Source organism: Myxocyprinus asiaticus, chromosome 14 (assembly GCF_019703515.2).
Source record: "Myxocyprinus asiaticus isolate MX2 ecotype Aquarium Trade chromosome 14, UBuf_Myxa_2, whole genome shotgun sequence".
Taxonomy (NCBI): Eukaryota; Metazoa; Chordata; class Actinopteri; order Cypriniformes; family Catostomidae; genus Myxocyprinus; species Myxocyprinus asiaticus.
In genome coordinates, this window is record NC_059357.1 from 14,617,317 (window position 1) to 14,633,286 (window position 15,970).

The window sequence follows — 15,970 nt, forward strand, 5'->3', positions numbered from 1 at the left end:
TTTGTAATTATATACAAATATATTATATATAAAATAATTAAATTATAATAGAAATAAAAAATAAAAAAGGTAGCTGACAAAAAGTCCATGAACCTTTTTTTCCCCCAACATCAAGTTTGCAGAGTAAAATTTGAATGCATAAGGGATATATTTGTGGTACTATAACTAGTCAACATTTTTTTATTTTATTATTTGTATTCTTTTTGCTTTAAAAAAAAGTTTGTTTAAATGGTCCTGGGGTGTGACATTATCACAAGCAATACTATCTGCAAACTAACTGCACTACATAATACTAAAACTGCATCTATGAAGATTATACAAATATAAATAATAAAGATAAATAAATAAAATAAATGAAATATAATCAATATAAAGCAAATATAATCAATATAAATAGTAACGATAGAAAAATAGTGTGCATGTCATACTTCAAGACATTGGTGTCACTGCTTGAAATTTCACATCAACCAAAGAAATGTATTACAATATATCAATGTAAAATTAAATGTAAAACATTTTGATTACATCAATTGAATTGCATATTCTCAAAAAAGCAAAAGAAAAAAGAAAGAAAATGGAAACCATGTGAGCTATTTAAATAGAGAGAAAATAAGAAGAATTGATGGCACAGTTATATAGCTGGCTTAAAATTAGTCAGTAAAACTTTCACAGATAATTTAAAACATACAAACTTATCGATAGGGGGTTCAGTGGTGCTCATGTACCCCAGCATAATAATATTTATAACTGATAGTCATGCACCCTTTTCCTTTTTTCTATCTTGTCAGCCTTTTTTTACCTTCTTTTGCTACTAGCTTTGTATAATGTAGTGTATGTGAGACCGTCTCTGTTACATATGTAACCTCGGTTCCCTGAGACAAGGGGAACGAGATATTGTGTCAGGAAGCTGATGCAATGGGGAGTGTCCTTCTATAGGACCTAGTTGAAACCTTTCTACAAAAACGGCAGTTCTAAAATTAGCTATGGTGTTTAAGTCCCGCCCTTTTAGGTACGAAGCTGTCCGGTATTAAAGTGGTTGCGCAGATACCATTCCTCAGAATTATCTGACTAAGGGAAAAGAGCGCATCGCTCGCACCTCAAAGAACTCTGAGTCTGTAGTGCGGCCAGCTTACGCAATGTCTCGTTCCCCTCGTCTCAGGGAACCAAGGTTACATACGTAACCGAGATGTTCCCTTACAACTCAGTATACTTGACATTGCATCAGGAAGCTGATGCTATGGGGAACAGAGTCTCATCATGCCGCACTACAAGACATAACCTTCCAGAGAGGAAACATGACGCCGCAGTCCCACGGGACGGTGACCGAAATGAGTATGATGCAAGTGAATGTCCCTCATTGTAGGCCAGGAGGGGAACACTCAGAATGGATATATTAACTATAGTCATATAGTTTAAATTAACCCCTTCACGATCCCAGTCGGGAAGGAAGTTTTATATATATAAAAGTGCTTGTGACTTTTTTGGGGGAATACAATGGTCTGAATACAGGCGGTTGTGTGAAATGATAGAGAGTCCGTACTTAGAAGAGGGGCAAAGTATAGTTTAGCCAACAAAACAGCAAGCGCTCTAGACAGAGAGGACTTGCGATGAGAGATGTTACGTCTAAGCTGTAAAACCTAGCGAAGTGTTTTGAGAATATCATCCTGCTGCAAAACATACAGTATGTCCTGTAAGGACAAACCATTCGTCCATTCCCATGAAGAGGCCATGCCTCTAGTTAAATGTGCTTTAACACCAATTGGGCAATTCTCACCCTGTGACTCGTAAGCCAAGGCGATCGTGTCAACGATCCAGTGAGAAAGTCTTTGCTTGGAGACGGACATTTCTTTCATGCATCCTCCATAGCACACAAAGAGCTGGTCAGACAGTCTGAACTGGCGGGTGCATTCAACATATGTGTGTAGCGCTCGCACAGGGCATAACAAATGCAAGGACTTCTCCTTGTCCAAATTAAATGGAGGAGGGAAAAAGGCTTGAAGGTGAACCACCTGAGCTCTGAAAACCTTAGGCACATAGCCTTTCTGGGTTTGACAATGGTGAACTGTCGACTGACAGTGCTTGCAAATCCCAGACCGTTTTACTGAGGCCGTAGCCAGCAGTAATGCAATTTTAAGAGAAAGCACACGCAATTCAACATAGTTCAGAGGCTCGAAGGGGGCCCGCGAGTGCATTTAGGACCAAGATAGGTCCCAAGTCCGAACCGTACTCGGGTGAGGGGGGTTTAGCCGCTTGCTCCCCTAAGGGACTTTATGATGAAGTCATGTTTGCCTATAGAGATGCTGGCTTCAGGTGCGTGATATGCGGATACAGTCACCACGTAGACTTTGAGCGTTGACGGAGTGAGCCCTGTGTCCAATCGCTCTTGAAGAAATGTGAGAATTTCAGATATGGGGCAGTTCATTGGGTTTTTGCCATGTGAAAAGCACCAATTAGTGAACACATTCCATTTCAGTGCATAAAGGCATCTGGTAGATGGTGCTCTAGCCTGAAAAATGGTGTTCATAATCGACTGAGTCACGTTTAGCACGTTCCGTTCAGGGGTCACACATGCAGGTTCCACAGCTTGGGCTGGGGATACCAGATTGTGCCCTGCGCTTGAGAGAGAGATCCCTCCTCAGCGGTATTTCCTATGGAGGGCCGTCCAGCATCTCTATAATTTCCGGAAACCAGGACTGATAGGGCCACATCGGCGCAACCAATAGAATCGTTTCCTTGTCCTCTCAGACTTTGCATATGACAGAGTCAAGGAGGCACACTGGGGGAAATGCATATTTGCGTTTCACAGGCCATTTGTGAGCCATTGCATCCACTGCTAACGGAGCTTGGGACTTGGAGTGCCAGAGGGGACAGTGGGCGTTCTCTACGGAGGCAAATAGATCAATCTCCGCTTTGCAGAATATTTCCCTGAGGACAGGCTTAGGATGAAGTCTCCATTCGCCAGGCATCGCTCCTTGGCGTGTCCATCACACACCACCCCCCAGCCTGTGTTGGAAGCATCAGTGGTCACCACTTTCCACCTGAAAATTCCACCAGCACATTTTTAGACACTGTTTGAAGTTAATAAGAACTTCAGGTTTCAAAAACTAATGTCGAGACACTTGTGTTCTGTTTCATTCGTTGCACTGCATCTATTGAATGTGTCACAAAGATTTAACGTTCAGGTTGCAAAGAGGTGACTGTGACAATGTTTAACATTATTCCAGACTGTTCTGCACCAAGCAAAGTTTCAGTGGTTGATAAACGGCAATGTTTGTTTTCCCCTTCTCTAGTGTACAGAGGGGCCGCCATGCTTGTGTGTTTACTGTTACTGTTATGAATGTTGCCTACGATGCTGACAAAAAATACAGCCTTTTTCAACATGGTGAACAATCCACTGCAGCGTCAGAATATAAGATCCATGAGAAAGAAAAGTAAATAAGACAGGAATATAATACTAATGTATAAATCCTCAAAGTAATAATAATAATACTGTATCATGTTATAATGACAAATTGGACAATAATAAATACTGTAATTGATGGGTTATAATATTAATAAATACCAACTAAATTCCAAAATGTTACTGGGTGAAGTAGTAGGTTTTTGCACACCCTGTTCACACACACACACACACACACAAAACATTTTTTGTAAAAACATATGTACGTAAATATTGCTTTTTTACCTGTCGAAAATTCATTATAGTTAACTAGATTTTTATTTCATTAAACATTTTGAATGTACTTGGCTACAATGGCTGATAGGATGAATTTAAAATTATGATTTAAAATCAATTATATGTAATTTTTTAAACACAAATTTTCAAAATGGGGCCCCTTGTTGGTCGGTTGCTTGGGGCCTCAGAAATTGTAAACCTGCCCCTGCCCTTTCGAAGAGGTGGTAGCAGCACATCTCTGCCCGGTAAGTAACAGGGCGTGGAAGTCACGCTCCGTTCATCCTTACAAACCGTGTCGACTTACGTCCACACTGGCTGAAAAAGCATACTCAGCGGCGGGCCAAGCTGGTTCGGCACTCCATGTGATTGCTGTGCTTCAAGTGTTTCAAGCCAAGTTCCTCAAACAGACAGATGAGGAAGGCTACGATCAGGAAACGTTCAAAGAGCTTCGCACCGCTATGGACTTAGCGCTGCAAGTCACGAAAGTTACTGCACAGGCCATTGGTAAGTCAGTGTGTAATCTGGTGGTTTTGGATCGTCACATCTGGCTGACCCTCACAGAGATGCGTGACGTGGAAAAAGCCACTCTCTTTGATGCTCCGGTGTGTCCAGCCGTTGAAGAATCCAGGGTGAAATCCAACGTTCGGATATATATTGGTAAATGTATCACAAGAATACAATTTCACTTGCATTCAAACAAGTATTTTATGATTGTAGATATCCTATTCATTGTATACTGAGCATATATAGGTCCCTTTTCTCCACATTGAAATGTTCACGAACAATAAGGGGCCGACAACATTTCAGAAAAAGTGCAATATTCTGGGTTTATTTGGCAACATAAACAAACTATAATAAATGTCCTAGACTTTATTATTGCGGTAATTAATTTCTTGAATAAATTTAACACGAGAGCCACAAGTACAAGAAGAACCCATCTTTTAAGATTCTAAGGCACTGCTGTGGGTGATGAATCCCTTTTCCAGGATCTTAACAAAAGTTACAATAAATGAAAAAGGTTTCTATGCATTTCAGCAATCAAGGCTCTAGTTCATGTTTTACATTTTCAAGCAATGTAGGAAAACTATAACATTGAGAAAAAAAATAAAGCCAAATGGTCCGAACAGATGTGTTTCAGCACACAGTCTTATTCTGTGGCTCTGTCTGCTGCCCATGCATTAAAGATACATTGAAGGATATTATCCACAAGTGCTAGTATCTTCTTCTACTATAGTATGGATTTTTTTTACCCAGCCCTAGTTCTAATAATTTCACAAACAAGTGGAGGATTTTATTGATGTGCTTTTTCTCATACAGCGTGTGATTGGCGCCTTGAAGAACAGGTTTCACATCCTGGACGGCCCAATTCCTGTACAGGTTGTGAAATCTCTGCGGGATGAAATGGAAAGCAAAGAGGAGGCAACAGTTAACAAAATTTTACATGTTTGCGCTGCCTTTGTCAATAGTTCATCAAGTGTTGTGTTCAACGACAGGGTTGGGGATGAGAAATCATAAAGGCACATACAGAGTAAGGGAGCTGATGGTTAGACAAAAATGAAGTTCAAACAAATAAAACTAAACTTTCTCCTCAGGATTCCCACCCTTTAAAAAATACTGCACACTCTTTCATAGAATACAGATTCAATATGCAGGATGGGCCACGTATCAAAATCATACTGCTTCAAGGATAAGTTCAAGACAGAACTTAATTTTCACTGCAGAGTGCAAATAAATAAATAAATAAATAAAACTCTGCGTTTTGGAAGAGCACTTCATCAGATTCAAAATTTTATTTTGTGCACTTTGCAGTGAAAATGTTATCTTTAGTTTTATTTTGGTATTCTGATATTCATATCTGTTATGCCATTTGCATTGCTTAACCTGCACAAGCTAGCCTGTAAACTATATACTTCTAGGCATAAATTGTAACATATTTACTTAAAACAGTGACTTCTTAGTTCATATACCATGTCCCTTATCTACCTGAATCTTCCTTAGAGCACTGCTCTCCTTGCACTCTCTGTAGATTCTGCTTTCATCTCCTGAAAACACAACAAATTAATTGTGATACAAGTCGTTTTAATTATCTGTCATCTAGCTTGGGGATGGCAATAACTCTGATATCATTTATAGTCTTTCAATGGGATCACATTGTAGTAAAATTATGATACTATGGTCTGCAGTTCTGTTGACTAATTTCTCTCAAAATGAGATGTGATGTGTTTGAGGTTAAATCATTTGTGTTTTGGGTGCTGAACATCAAGTGGATTATTCAACACTTGATTTTGGATACTTTGGCAGGTATCATAATATACCTCAATATTGAAATTATTTTTGTGATTGTCATATTAATTGTTTGAAGGTAGGCCTTAAAATACATCCACAGGTAAACCTCCAATTCAGTACACCTCCTATCAGAAGCTAATTGTCTAATTGTCTAAAGGCTTGCCATCATTTTCAGGAATTTTCCAAGCTGCTTAAAGGCACAGTTAACTTAGTGTATGTAAACACCTGATTATCTGGAATTGTGATATAGGCTGTGTCTCGTTTGGAAGGCTGCATGCTAGGTAGGACACGTCCTTTGAAGGCTGCGGTATACCGAGCATCCTCCTTTAAACAAGTCTTGTTTAAAGAGATGGCCTTCGTAGGACAAACGGAAACGGAAGGTAACATGGTTGCTATGACAGCACACCACTCTTTAACAAGTGCCAGTGCTTTGAGTGAGAAGGGAACAAAGTCCCTTTAGAAGGGAATGTATGAGATACATTTTAGGAGAGTTATAATGATGTAAAGAGAAAAGAAAATAGATTTTACAGGTGTAGTTTTAGTCTAATACTTTATTTTAATTATATATTAATATAATTACACATATTATATACTCTGCACCCATCTAATGAGGTACTTCAACTTGGGAATTAACATTCCTTGCGTTTGAACATCATATTTACAGACAAATTGGCATCATTTTTTTTAGACATTTCCGTTGAAGCAAAGAATTGTGGATTGAACTTGTGAGTGCCCACGAAGGATACACCTCATGCATCCTCCGAATTCCCGTGAAAGAAGGTCGCATTTAAAGGCTGCATTCGAAGTGCCCTACTCGCTTTTCTGAAACGAGACAGCTTCAGTGACGTATGCGGCCGACAAATGTGACCTCCGGAGGACGCAGCCTTCCAAATGAGACACAGCCATAGTCAATTAAAAGTGAAACAATCTGTCTGTAAACAATTTTTGGAAAATTACTTGTGTCATGCACAAAGTAGATGTCCTAAATGACTTGCCAAAACTATAGTTTGCTAATATTAAATCTGTGGAGTGGTTAAAAACCTAAGTGTATGTAAACTTCTGACTTCAACTGTATATGCCTTGCCCAGAACCTGCTAATTTTGTGGGACACGGAAGATGGTGCTTTGCCGCAGGGTCCAGATTATGAAATCAGCATAGCCTGCATGACAGGTAAACATCTTTGTAGAGCAGGACTGAGAAGTAAAATATTTCACTGGTAATTTGCTTACCTGGAGACTCAATGAGATAAAAATAGATGTCCGGGTAGGACACACTATACAAGTGTGTTACTAAACGATAATAAATTGCAACAAAGTCATAAAGACAAAGAATGCCCGAACAAAACTCCCAGATGCAGTTGAGATTTAATCTAAACACAAATGCAAAATTTTGAGCAAAATATTGGTTGTTTCAGTGGAGTACCTGTGTTAGTTCAGCTTCAGATGTGTGTGCTTGTAATCTTGTCACCCTGCATGTTGATCTCAGACAGACACACTGAGGAAGAGCTGTGAAGTCCTTTAGTATGTAATTTTTCCCTAAACTTTTCCGATCGGATGGTTATTTCCTTTTAAATCTGCACGTAAGTTTAAACTTTTGTTTGGTGGGTGATTGACCGGTGAGAGGTAGTGCTTCGCTGCCGTACGGGACGCATCAGGACTACGTTTTAAACTTCAAATGCACTGTGATTTTTGACTACCTCATTATGTGTTTTGTGATCCAATCACAAAACATTTTGCAACCCGTTTACAACTATATTAGCACTGACCATATGTGATCGGATCATCCGAAACTCGTCTTATTACCATCTGTAAACAGAGTCTAAAATGATTGCAGCCAGAGCTGGGGAGTGCTATAGAACAACATTTGGCGGAAGTCCCACCCACATTCGTTTCCCCAGTAAGACCCCCAGGAAAAAGATGGATAAACTAATTTAATTCCGGTGGTTTTGTTTTGATTTTGTATTGCTATTTTACATTAAAGTCTATGGCGAGTGTCATTTGTTTTCCCCCCAAAAGGGGCGGGGACGTGTTGCAAGCCAACACAGTTCCCGGATGTGCTGGCCTAAGGTATTTTAGAAAGGTTTCAACTAGGTCGTGTAGAAGGACACTCCCCATAGCGTCAGCTTCCTGACGCAATGTCAAGTGTACCATTTCGAAAGGGAACTGTTATTATTCGTGATACAATTATGTGTTGAATGCACTATTCGTTGATAATAAAGCATAAAAATTGACAGGGTGGATATGTTGTCCTTTTAACATTTAAAACGAAGTTGATTGGTCCATATTCAGGAGGCAGAACTTTGAAGAGAAATTGGAAAGAGGCATTACACTCCCATTGGTTTATTATAACTTCCGTTTATCTCTAGCCCAATAGGATTTAAAAACCCCAAGGATTGGCTAAACCCCATTGGCCATCTCATCTTGTGATCCCACCCCGTCCTCGCCCACAGTGAATCTGGGAGAGTCCTAGCCGAGAGTAGCTAATGCCTCTACGGCGGATTAATTTGGGTTATCGTCATTTTTGAATTTCTGAGAGAAACATATCTAAAAGACAAAGCCTTTTGTTTCTTTACGGATGAGGTTTCATTAGTTCGAGAAAATTCAGCCTGTTTACGAGAGAGTTTAGTTGGTCTGATCGATCGTAATGTGGCTCAGCGGCTAATCCTTGGACTTCATTCAATACTAATTCACATCGAAGCGCTTCGTTTGAGCGAGCGGAACCGATTTAACGACCACATACGAGGTAAAATACATACATGACCCGATTAACAACAACTTACCTGTTGATAGTAGTTTAGATATACGTTAAAGCTGTTGTTGTTTCAGTTTGCTCCTGACCGGCTAAATAAATTGGGACAGAGTTTTGGAAAGTTTATCTTCAGTCTCAGTCTTACATGTCTTTGAATGTGATTGATTGTAATATTGACTGGTTGTCGCAAGCCAAACATCTCAATTTTCCATCTTATGTGGTATGTACATGTTCACACTTCTTTTCCGGTTATTAACAGTACCGTATTTTATTTGTCAGTCAGAGTTGTTATGGAGTCTCATTAAAGATTCACACTTTCCCTGTTCAAAGAGAAACTGTCCAGGTTACTCCTGGTTACATCCAGTCAGACTACAACTTTGTGTCTCAAATCATCTTCCACCTTCACCACCTCCTCTCTCTCTCACACAGTCAGGATGACAGAATACAAGCTGGTAGTAGTTGGGGCTGGTGGCGTTGGGAAGAGTGCACTGACCATCCAGCTCATTCAAAACCACTTTGTAGACGAGTATGACCCCACTATTGAGGTATGAGTTCATCTGCTTTAAAATCTTTTTCATTAGAATCAACATATTGTCAAGAATGTAAATAATAGGCTTGACTTCCATTCAGTGTGACTTCAGTGTTGTTGATCATCGTGTTAAATGGATGAATATGTACATTACCGGTAGATAAATAGACTGTAAACTCTCTGTGAATGTTGGTCTCACGTTTATTTAATACTATATATATTCGATGCAGGACTCGTACAGAAAGCAGGTTGTGATTGACGGGGAGACGTGTTTGCTGGACATCTTGGACACCGCAGGTCAGGAGGAGTACAGTGCCATGAGAGACCAGTATATGAGGACAGGAGAGGGTTTCCTGTGTGTATTTGCCATCAACAACGTCAAGTCCTTTGAGGACGTACATCTCTACAGGTACACAGACAATCAAATGTGAACCAGTTGAGATCCACTTTATTGGCTTCTATCATGAAGACCAAATGGTCTTGCTGAAAGCAATTCTACATTCATGTTCTTGCATTATATTAGGGATTTTTAGAACGTAGATTGTTTGTGTGATATGTGGAAACACACTGTTCAACACAGATGGGTTGGGCAGGTGTCAAAGGACTAAGTGCAAATACAGCCTTTTTACTTCCTGAACATACTCGGAATATGATCAAATGGAAAAAATGGCCAGACAACCATTGATACAAAAAAGTCGCATCAGAGAAGCTGACTTAGCAGGATAACGTCACTGTGTACAATGTATCAACTTCCTTTTTTGTGACATTTGACTTTTACTGAAAGGTTGCTGAATAAGGAAATCAATGTGGAATTGGGAAAAGGCCAAGTAGAATTTCACAAATGTAAGCAATCTGCTTCCAAAATAAGTCACAGTCTGCTTGCAAAAATTAACCATGTTGTGTTTTTGTGTTTATGTAGGGAGCAAATAAACCGTGTCAAAGACAGCGACAATGTACCAATGGTGCTGGTGGGGAATAAAAGTGACTTGGCCTCTCGAACTGTAGAGACACGTCAAGCTCAGGAGCTCGCCAGAAGTTATGGAGTCCCATTCGTCGAAACATCTGCCAAGACACGACAGGTGGGCGGAGACAAACTTTAAAGGGACAGTTCACCCAAAAAGGAACATTTTGTCATCATTTTATCATCCTCAAATTGTTCTGAACTCGTCTGAGTTTCTTTCTTCCATGGAAGACAAAATGTTAGGGCCGGTATATACTTCTGCTTCAAAACTATGCTGCAGGTGGTTTGCATTTGTAGTTCTGCGTTGGTGTGGCTGCATCATTTTGTGAGTTCTCGACCAAAATGCTATTGTATTGGGAGAAATTAGAAGTGTTCTGTTTTTATAACTTATGAAATGTGATTATTTAGTGGACACCATACTGTCAAAGTTATGGTCAAAACATCATACAGATCGGAAAGTTCTGGATTAGAATATGACAAGTATTGTTTCACTCACATACCATATATAGATATATATATGAGAGAGAGAGAGAGAGAGAGAGAGAGAGTTAAAGACCAGAGGAAAAAAGCACAGAGTTGTTAAATTGTAAACAGATTTGTCTTTTGTCGCATTTTCGCTTGTTCATTAAATAAACAGAAAATAAAAACAGCAGATGCTCACAAAAAATGAAATTAATCCAAATACAATATGACACGGTCACTGATCAGTGGATACATACGATCTATAGATAAATTCATCTTGGAGAAAATGCGTTGCTACCTCAGATAATTTCTTTTCATGCTGGGGGGGGGTCTCTGGTAACAAAGTGGACCAGTCACAACTGTTGTGGTCTGCGTCGACACACACGTTGTTACATTTTGTTACATTATGGCGTAGGTTTGACGCAGAAGTATAAATCGGCCTTTAGGCAGTATGTTTGTTTTTTTCCATACTATGACAGTGGATGGAGATTGATCTCCTTTAGTGTTCCACAGATGAAAGAATGTCAAAATGGTTTGAAACAACATTAGGGTGAGTAAATGATGACAGAGTTTTCATTGATGGGTGAACTTTCCCTTCAAACTACTTGTCTGGGATGAGTAGTTGTTAAAAATCTGAAAATGTAGAAGCAATCATTTTAGGTTTGAATGAAGAACATGTACAGGTGACATATTTTGCTCCAAAGTCTTAGTGAGCTGCCTTGCTGTCTACATAGAATCATTGCACATATTGCATATGCAGGCAGAAGACAGCAAACTGCCTACATAGGCAGCTGTCTTCAAAGGCAGCGTCCTAACTAAAATGGAACGCTCCCTAGGGAGCAACTCCATGTACCACAAATATTGCAACATTTGACTATTAGAATTGATTCCAATAGAGATTGATATTAAAGGAATATTCCAGATTCGATACAAGTTAAGCTCAATCAACAGCATTTGTGGCATAATATTGATTACCACAAAAATGTATTTTGACTTGCCCCTCCTTTTCTTTAAAAAAAAATAAAAAAATCTGGGTTACAGTGAGGCACAGTGGAAGTGAATGGGGGCCAATCCGTAAACGTTAAAATACTCGGTTTCAGAAGTATAGCAAGATGTAAACAATAACCTAGTTTCCATCCACTTCTTTTTTGTTATCGTCAAAGTGAAAATGCCTATAACATTTTTGCAAAAGTTGCCGTCTTTGTTTCCATTCAAATGGCCTTTTATCGATAAAAATGGTGAGTCTTGACGTCACGCTTAAACACTTTGTCGCATACGTTTTGGTTTATCGCAAAAGAAATCTACCCTTAAGCCATTTCCATACAGAAATGTGTGTATATCGCTAAATGTGTACCGTTTGCCTCCCAGATGTCCCTAATTTCTTCGTTTTGGTAAAATGGGGAGAGTATTGAGACAATTAATTGAAATTAGCCAGCTTACTGTCATTTTAATTTCACAAATAAATGCAAATCAGAAGACGAGGTATTGCAATCAAAAGGGAGCTGTTGCCCTTCTGATAGGACTGTAATATTGGTCCTGATGTTGCGCCAGATGTTGTTAGTGCCAGATGGGCTGGTTTGAGTATTTCTGTAACTGCTGATCTCCTGGGATTTTCACGCACAACAGTCTCTAGAATTTACTCAGAATGGTGCCAAAAACAGAAAACATCCAGTGAGCGGCAGTTCTGTGGACGGAAATGACTTGTTGATGAGAGAGGTCAACAGAGAATGTCCAGACTGGTTTGAACTGACAAAGTCTACGGTAACTCAGATAACCACTCTGTACAATTGTGGTGAGAAGAATAGTATCTCAGAATGCTATTCTGAGACGCGGGTTGGTGCTGTTTTGGCGGCACGAGGGGGACCTACACAATATTAGGCTGGTGGTTTTGATGTTGTGGCTGATCGGTGAATAGGCCTAACAATATTGTTTTTTAGTTTGGTAATTTTTTAAAAAATTTTTATTTAATGCTTTTTCTTTTGGTAATTTATTTAATTTAATACAGGGAATTTTGCCTGCATTTTTTCAAAAGTAAGCTAAGCAATAATTTTATAGAATTGGGCTGTTAGTTTTCCAAAAAAGCACACTGAAGTTTTTCTCCTAAAAAGTTTTTTGTGTATTTAATTTTAATTTAAAATATATTTTTCCACAGAAATTGTATGCTTTTGTATTGTTGGTTAATTCCATGACTGCCGTCTATTATTTTGAATGGTGTGGAAAAGCAACTTTTTTTTAAATAAACAGATGGCTACCACGATTAAATTAATCACAAAGAGTGGCCATTCATTTGTTCTCCGAGCACTTGTTGATGATAGGTGCATGAGAGATATTTGTGTTGGCACTCCTGGAAGTGTCATGACACAGATATGTTTACAGCATCGGATCTGTGCAGGTATGCCGTTAAGGCCAATCCATAATTGTGTGAGTAAAGCTTCACGTACAACAAACTGGCTTTCAAGGATGTATACCTTGTCGTCATGATTAACACAGGCTAACGATTGGGGTAAATTCTGTCATGTGACATAACATTTTTGCATTAATGCCAATTTTCTCGACAAAGTGTTTCCAAACCAGTTTTTCGTAACATTTGAAGTATTGACATAGTTTATTTACTAGAGTTAAATGGAAAAAGATTATGTCGACACTTGTGAAATTTTAGCGATAAATTTGCTTCTATCAGCTATATCAGTAAACTTTTTGATGCGCTACACCTTTTGTCGCAAAAGAACCCTTGGATGGAAACATAGTTTATGTGTGTTAACATGATTTTAGTGTGGTAAAAGCGCTTACTAACCTTTTCTGTGTAACGTTGTAAAATTGGCTATAACTTTGTTGCCATGATGATCTAAAATGACTGTAACAATTACGATTTAAACAACTTTACAGCTCAAATAATAAATTAGTTTTAACAGAAGAATTAATTTGTGCTTTTATAAAATTATAAGCTTCATATTTCTGCCTTTTAATCCTCCAAAAATTGACCCCATTAACTTTAATTGGAAGTGCCTCACTAGTCTATTTTTAAATCAATTCTTTAGGTATCTAATGAAATATATTTATAATCATCATTATAAATGGGGCATGCCCATGATGCTTGGTGCTGTCTAGGTAGGCAGCTCACATGAGTGTTGCACCAGAGATTTTTGTATGTAAAATCAGCATTTTGTATATACATGCGCATAGATAACCTCTGTATTGTATATAAAACTCTCTTCTTTGCAGGGAGTGGAGGAGGCATTTTACTCTCTTGTCCGGGAGATCCGAAGATACAAGGAGACAAACCGTAGCAATAAGAAGAGCAAAAAGCATACACAAAGACGCTGCACTCTTTTATAGCAATGCACACAAACAGGCCCACACTGCACCCCTGTGATAGCAATGCACACAATGTCACACACACATACACTACTATAGCATCACACGTTTCCTTTTTTTTTTTTTACTGTTCCTTCTCTCATGCCACCAGCCTTTGAGGACTAGGAACCCAACTGGCTGTATGTGTTTGTTTATGTGTGTATGAGATATTGCAGAGTGGCTGATCTTTTGATTCTAAACCTCATTGAGAATCATGTGACTGTGGAATTGTCTGTAGTCTTATGTTGCCACACTGACATCACATTATCCAGGGCTTTGCCATGTGTAGCTTAATATTTGGTTGAATAAATTAGTCCGGATTGGTCTTGTCAACTTTGCTGCTCTCTTCTGTGCTAAAAGGACCTTATATTTGTGTGTTATAGCCATATTTTTATAACCACAGCAGCAAGGAACATTGACCTTGAGTTTATAATCGATTGATGATAGTGGTGAAGGGATGTCTTTAAGTTGGTAATGGTTTGCTGTTTGTAGGTATGCCTCGTTATGTCTTATCTCCTCAAACTTCATTGCGTAAGGTTAAAGATTTTTTTCTCCATTGTTTATTTGGGGGAGGAGCCTCAGCTCATGCAAATGAGCAAAATGTGTGCGCTAATCAGCGCAGCTGCTGAGAGAGTGACCACATATTTCAGTTTGTGAAGGTCGGGGATTAAGGAAGCTAAAAAGTCCCCTAACATTTCTGAATCCTTGAGTAGGTTGTGGAAAAGCACATCAGAGCAAACAGTCACCACATTCTAAACACCTAACATATTATGTTATTGTGTAGACCTTAAGAAGTGTAACCACATCATGCAGTGTGAGATATATACACTGCAAATGTTCACCAAGATTTTTAGTACTTGCTAAACAAAGCAGTTGTAATTTTGCCATCAAAAAGGGGTTTGTGTAGATTTCACCTTCTGTACTTTGGGAAGTATTTCAAAATCCACACTGAAAGTACATTTGACTGACTTTCCCCATGATTCTATTGTCATTGCTTGCGTTCTGGGCCTTGTGGTCCTTTATCATAAAACCCTTCTAGATAAATTTATATAAAGCCTAGCTTTACATTTTTTGACCTGCAGTATTTCATGTTAAAATCCTGTATTTTGTAACAGTTTATACATTTTAGTTACAGGTACAAGCATTATTTGGCATTATCGTTACATTTATTATGATGTATTATATAAAATGCCAGCTGTTTCCACCTGTGATGAGACATTCTTAACTTTGGGGAAGAGAGAGACATTTGACAAAACTCCTCATTGATGCATTCATTTTGCCACAGTGATGATAAAACTGTAGTTCTATGTTTTGTGAATAAAGAGACTTTTGGCTTGAGGACCGTCATTTCGTCACTTCTTATCCCTTAGATGTCAAAGGGATAGTTCACCCAAAAAAGGAAAATTCTCATCCTCATGCCATCCCAGATGTGTATGACTGACTTTCTTCTGAACACATGAAGATTTTTAGAAGAATATCTCGGCTCTGTAGGGCCATACGACACAAGTGAATGGTGACCAGAACTTTGAATGTCCAAAAAGCACTGAAAGGCTGCATAAAAGTAATCCATATGACTCCAGTGGTTAAATCCATGTCTTCAGAAGCGATATGATATACTTTTTCACTATAAATATCCACTTTCACTTTCTTTTTGGAGATTCACATTCTTTGTGCATATTGCCACCAATTGGGCAAGGAGGAGCATTTACAGTAAAAAAATAAAAAATAAAAAATAACTTAAATATTGATGTTTCTCACCCACACCTGAAGACAGATTTAACCACCGGAGTTTTATGGATTACTTTTATGCTGACTTTCAGTGCTTTTTGGACCTTCAAAGTTCTGGCCACCATTCACTTGCATTGTATGGACCTACAGAGCTGAGATATTCTTCTAAAATCTTTGTTTATGTTCTGCAGAAGTCAAATACATCTAGGATAGCATGAGGGTGAGT

General features: G+C 38.7%; 1 protein-coding gene across 1 annotated transcript; it reads left to right on the plus strand.

Moving 5' to 3' along the window:
• The first annotated feature begins 8,405 nt into the window (after nt 1–8,405).
• LOC127451777 (GTPase HRas-like) lies at nt 8,406–15,354 on the plus strand. The gene is made up of 5 exons (XM_051716714.1): nt 8,406–8,704; nt 9,140–9,255; nt 9,470–9,648; nt 10,159–10,318; nt 13,885–15,354. Exons 2-5 carry the CDS (start codon nt 9,145–9,147, stop codon nt 13,996–13,998), a joined length of 564 nt encoding a protein of 187 aa, XP_051572674.1. The 5' UTR covers nt 8,406–8,704; nt 9,140–9,144; the 3' UTR covers nt 13,999–15,354.
• Nucleotides 15,355–15,970: the final 616 nt, after the last annotated feature.

Coding starts and splice junctions, on each gene's coding strand:
- LOC127451777 (XM_051716714.1), top strand. CDS start 9,145: ATGACAGAATACAAGCTGGTAGTAGTTGGGGCTGGTGGCGTTGGGAAG. Junction 9,256..9,469: donor AGTATGACCCCACTATTGAG/GTATGAGTTCAT, acceptor TATTCGATGCAG/GACTCGTACAGAAAGCAGGT. Junction 9,649..10,158: donor GAGGACGTACATCTCTACAG/GTACACAGACAA, acceptor GTGTTTATGTAG/GGAGCAAATAAACCGTGTCA.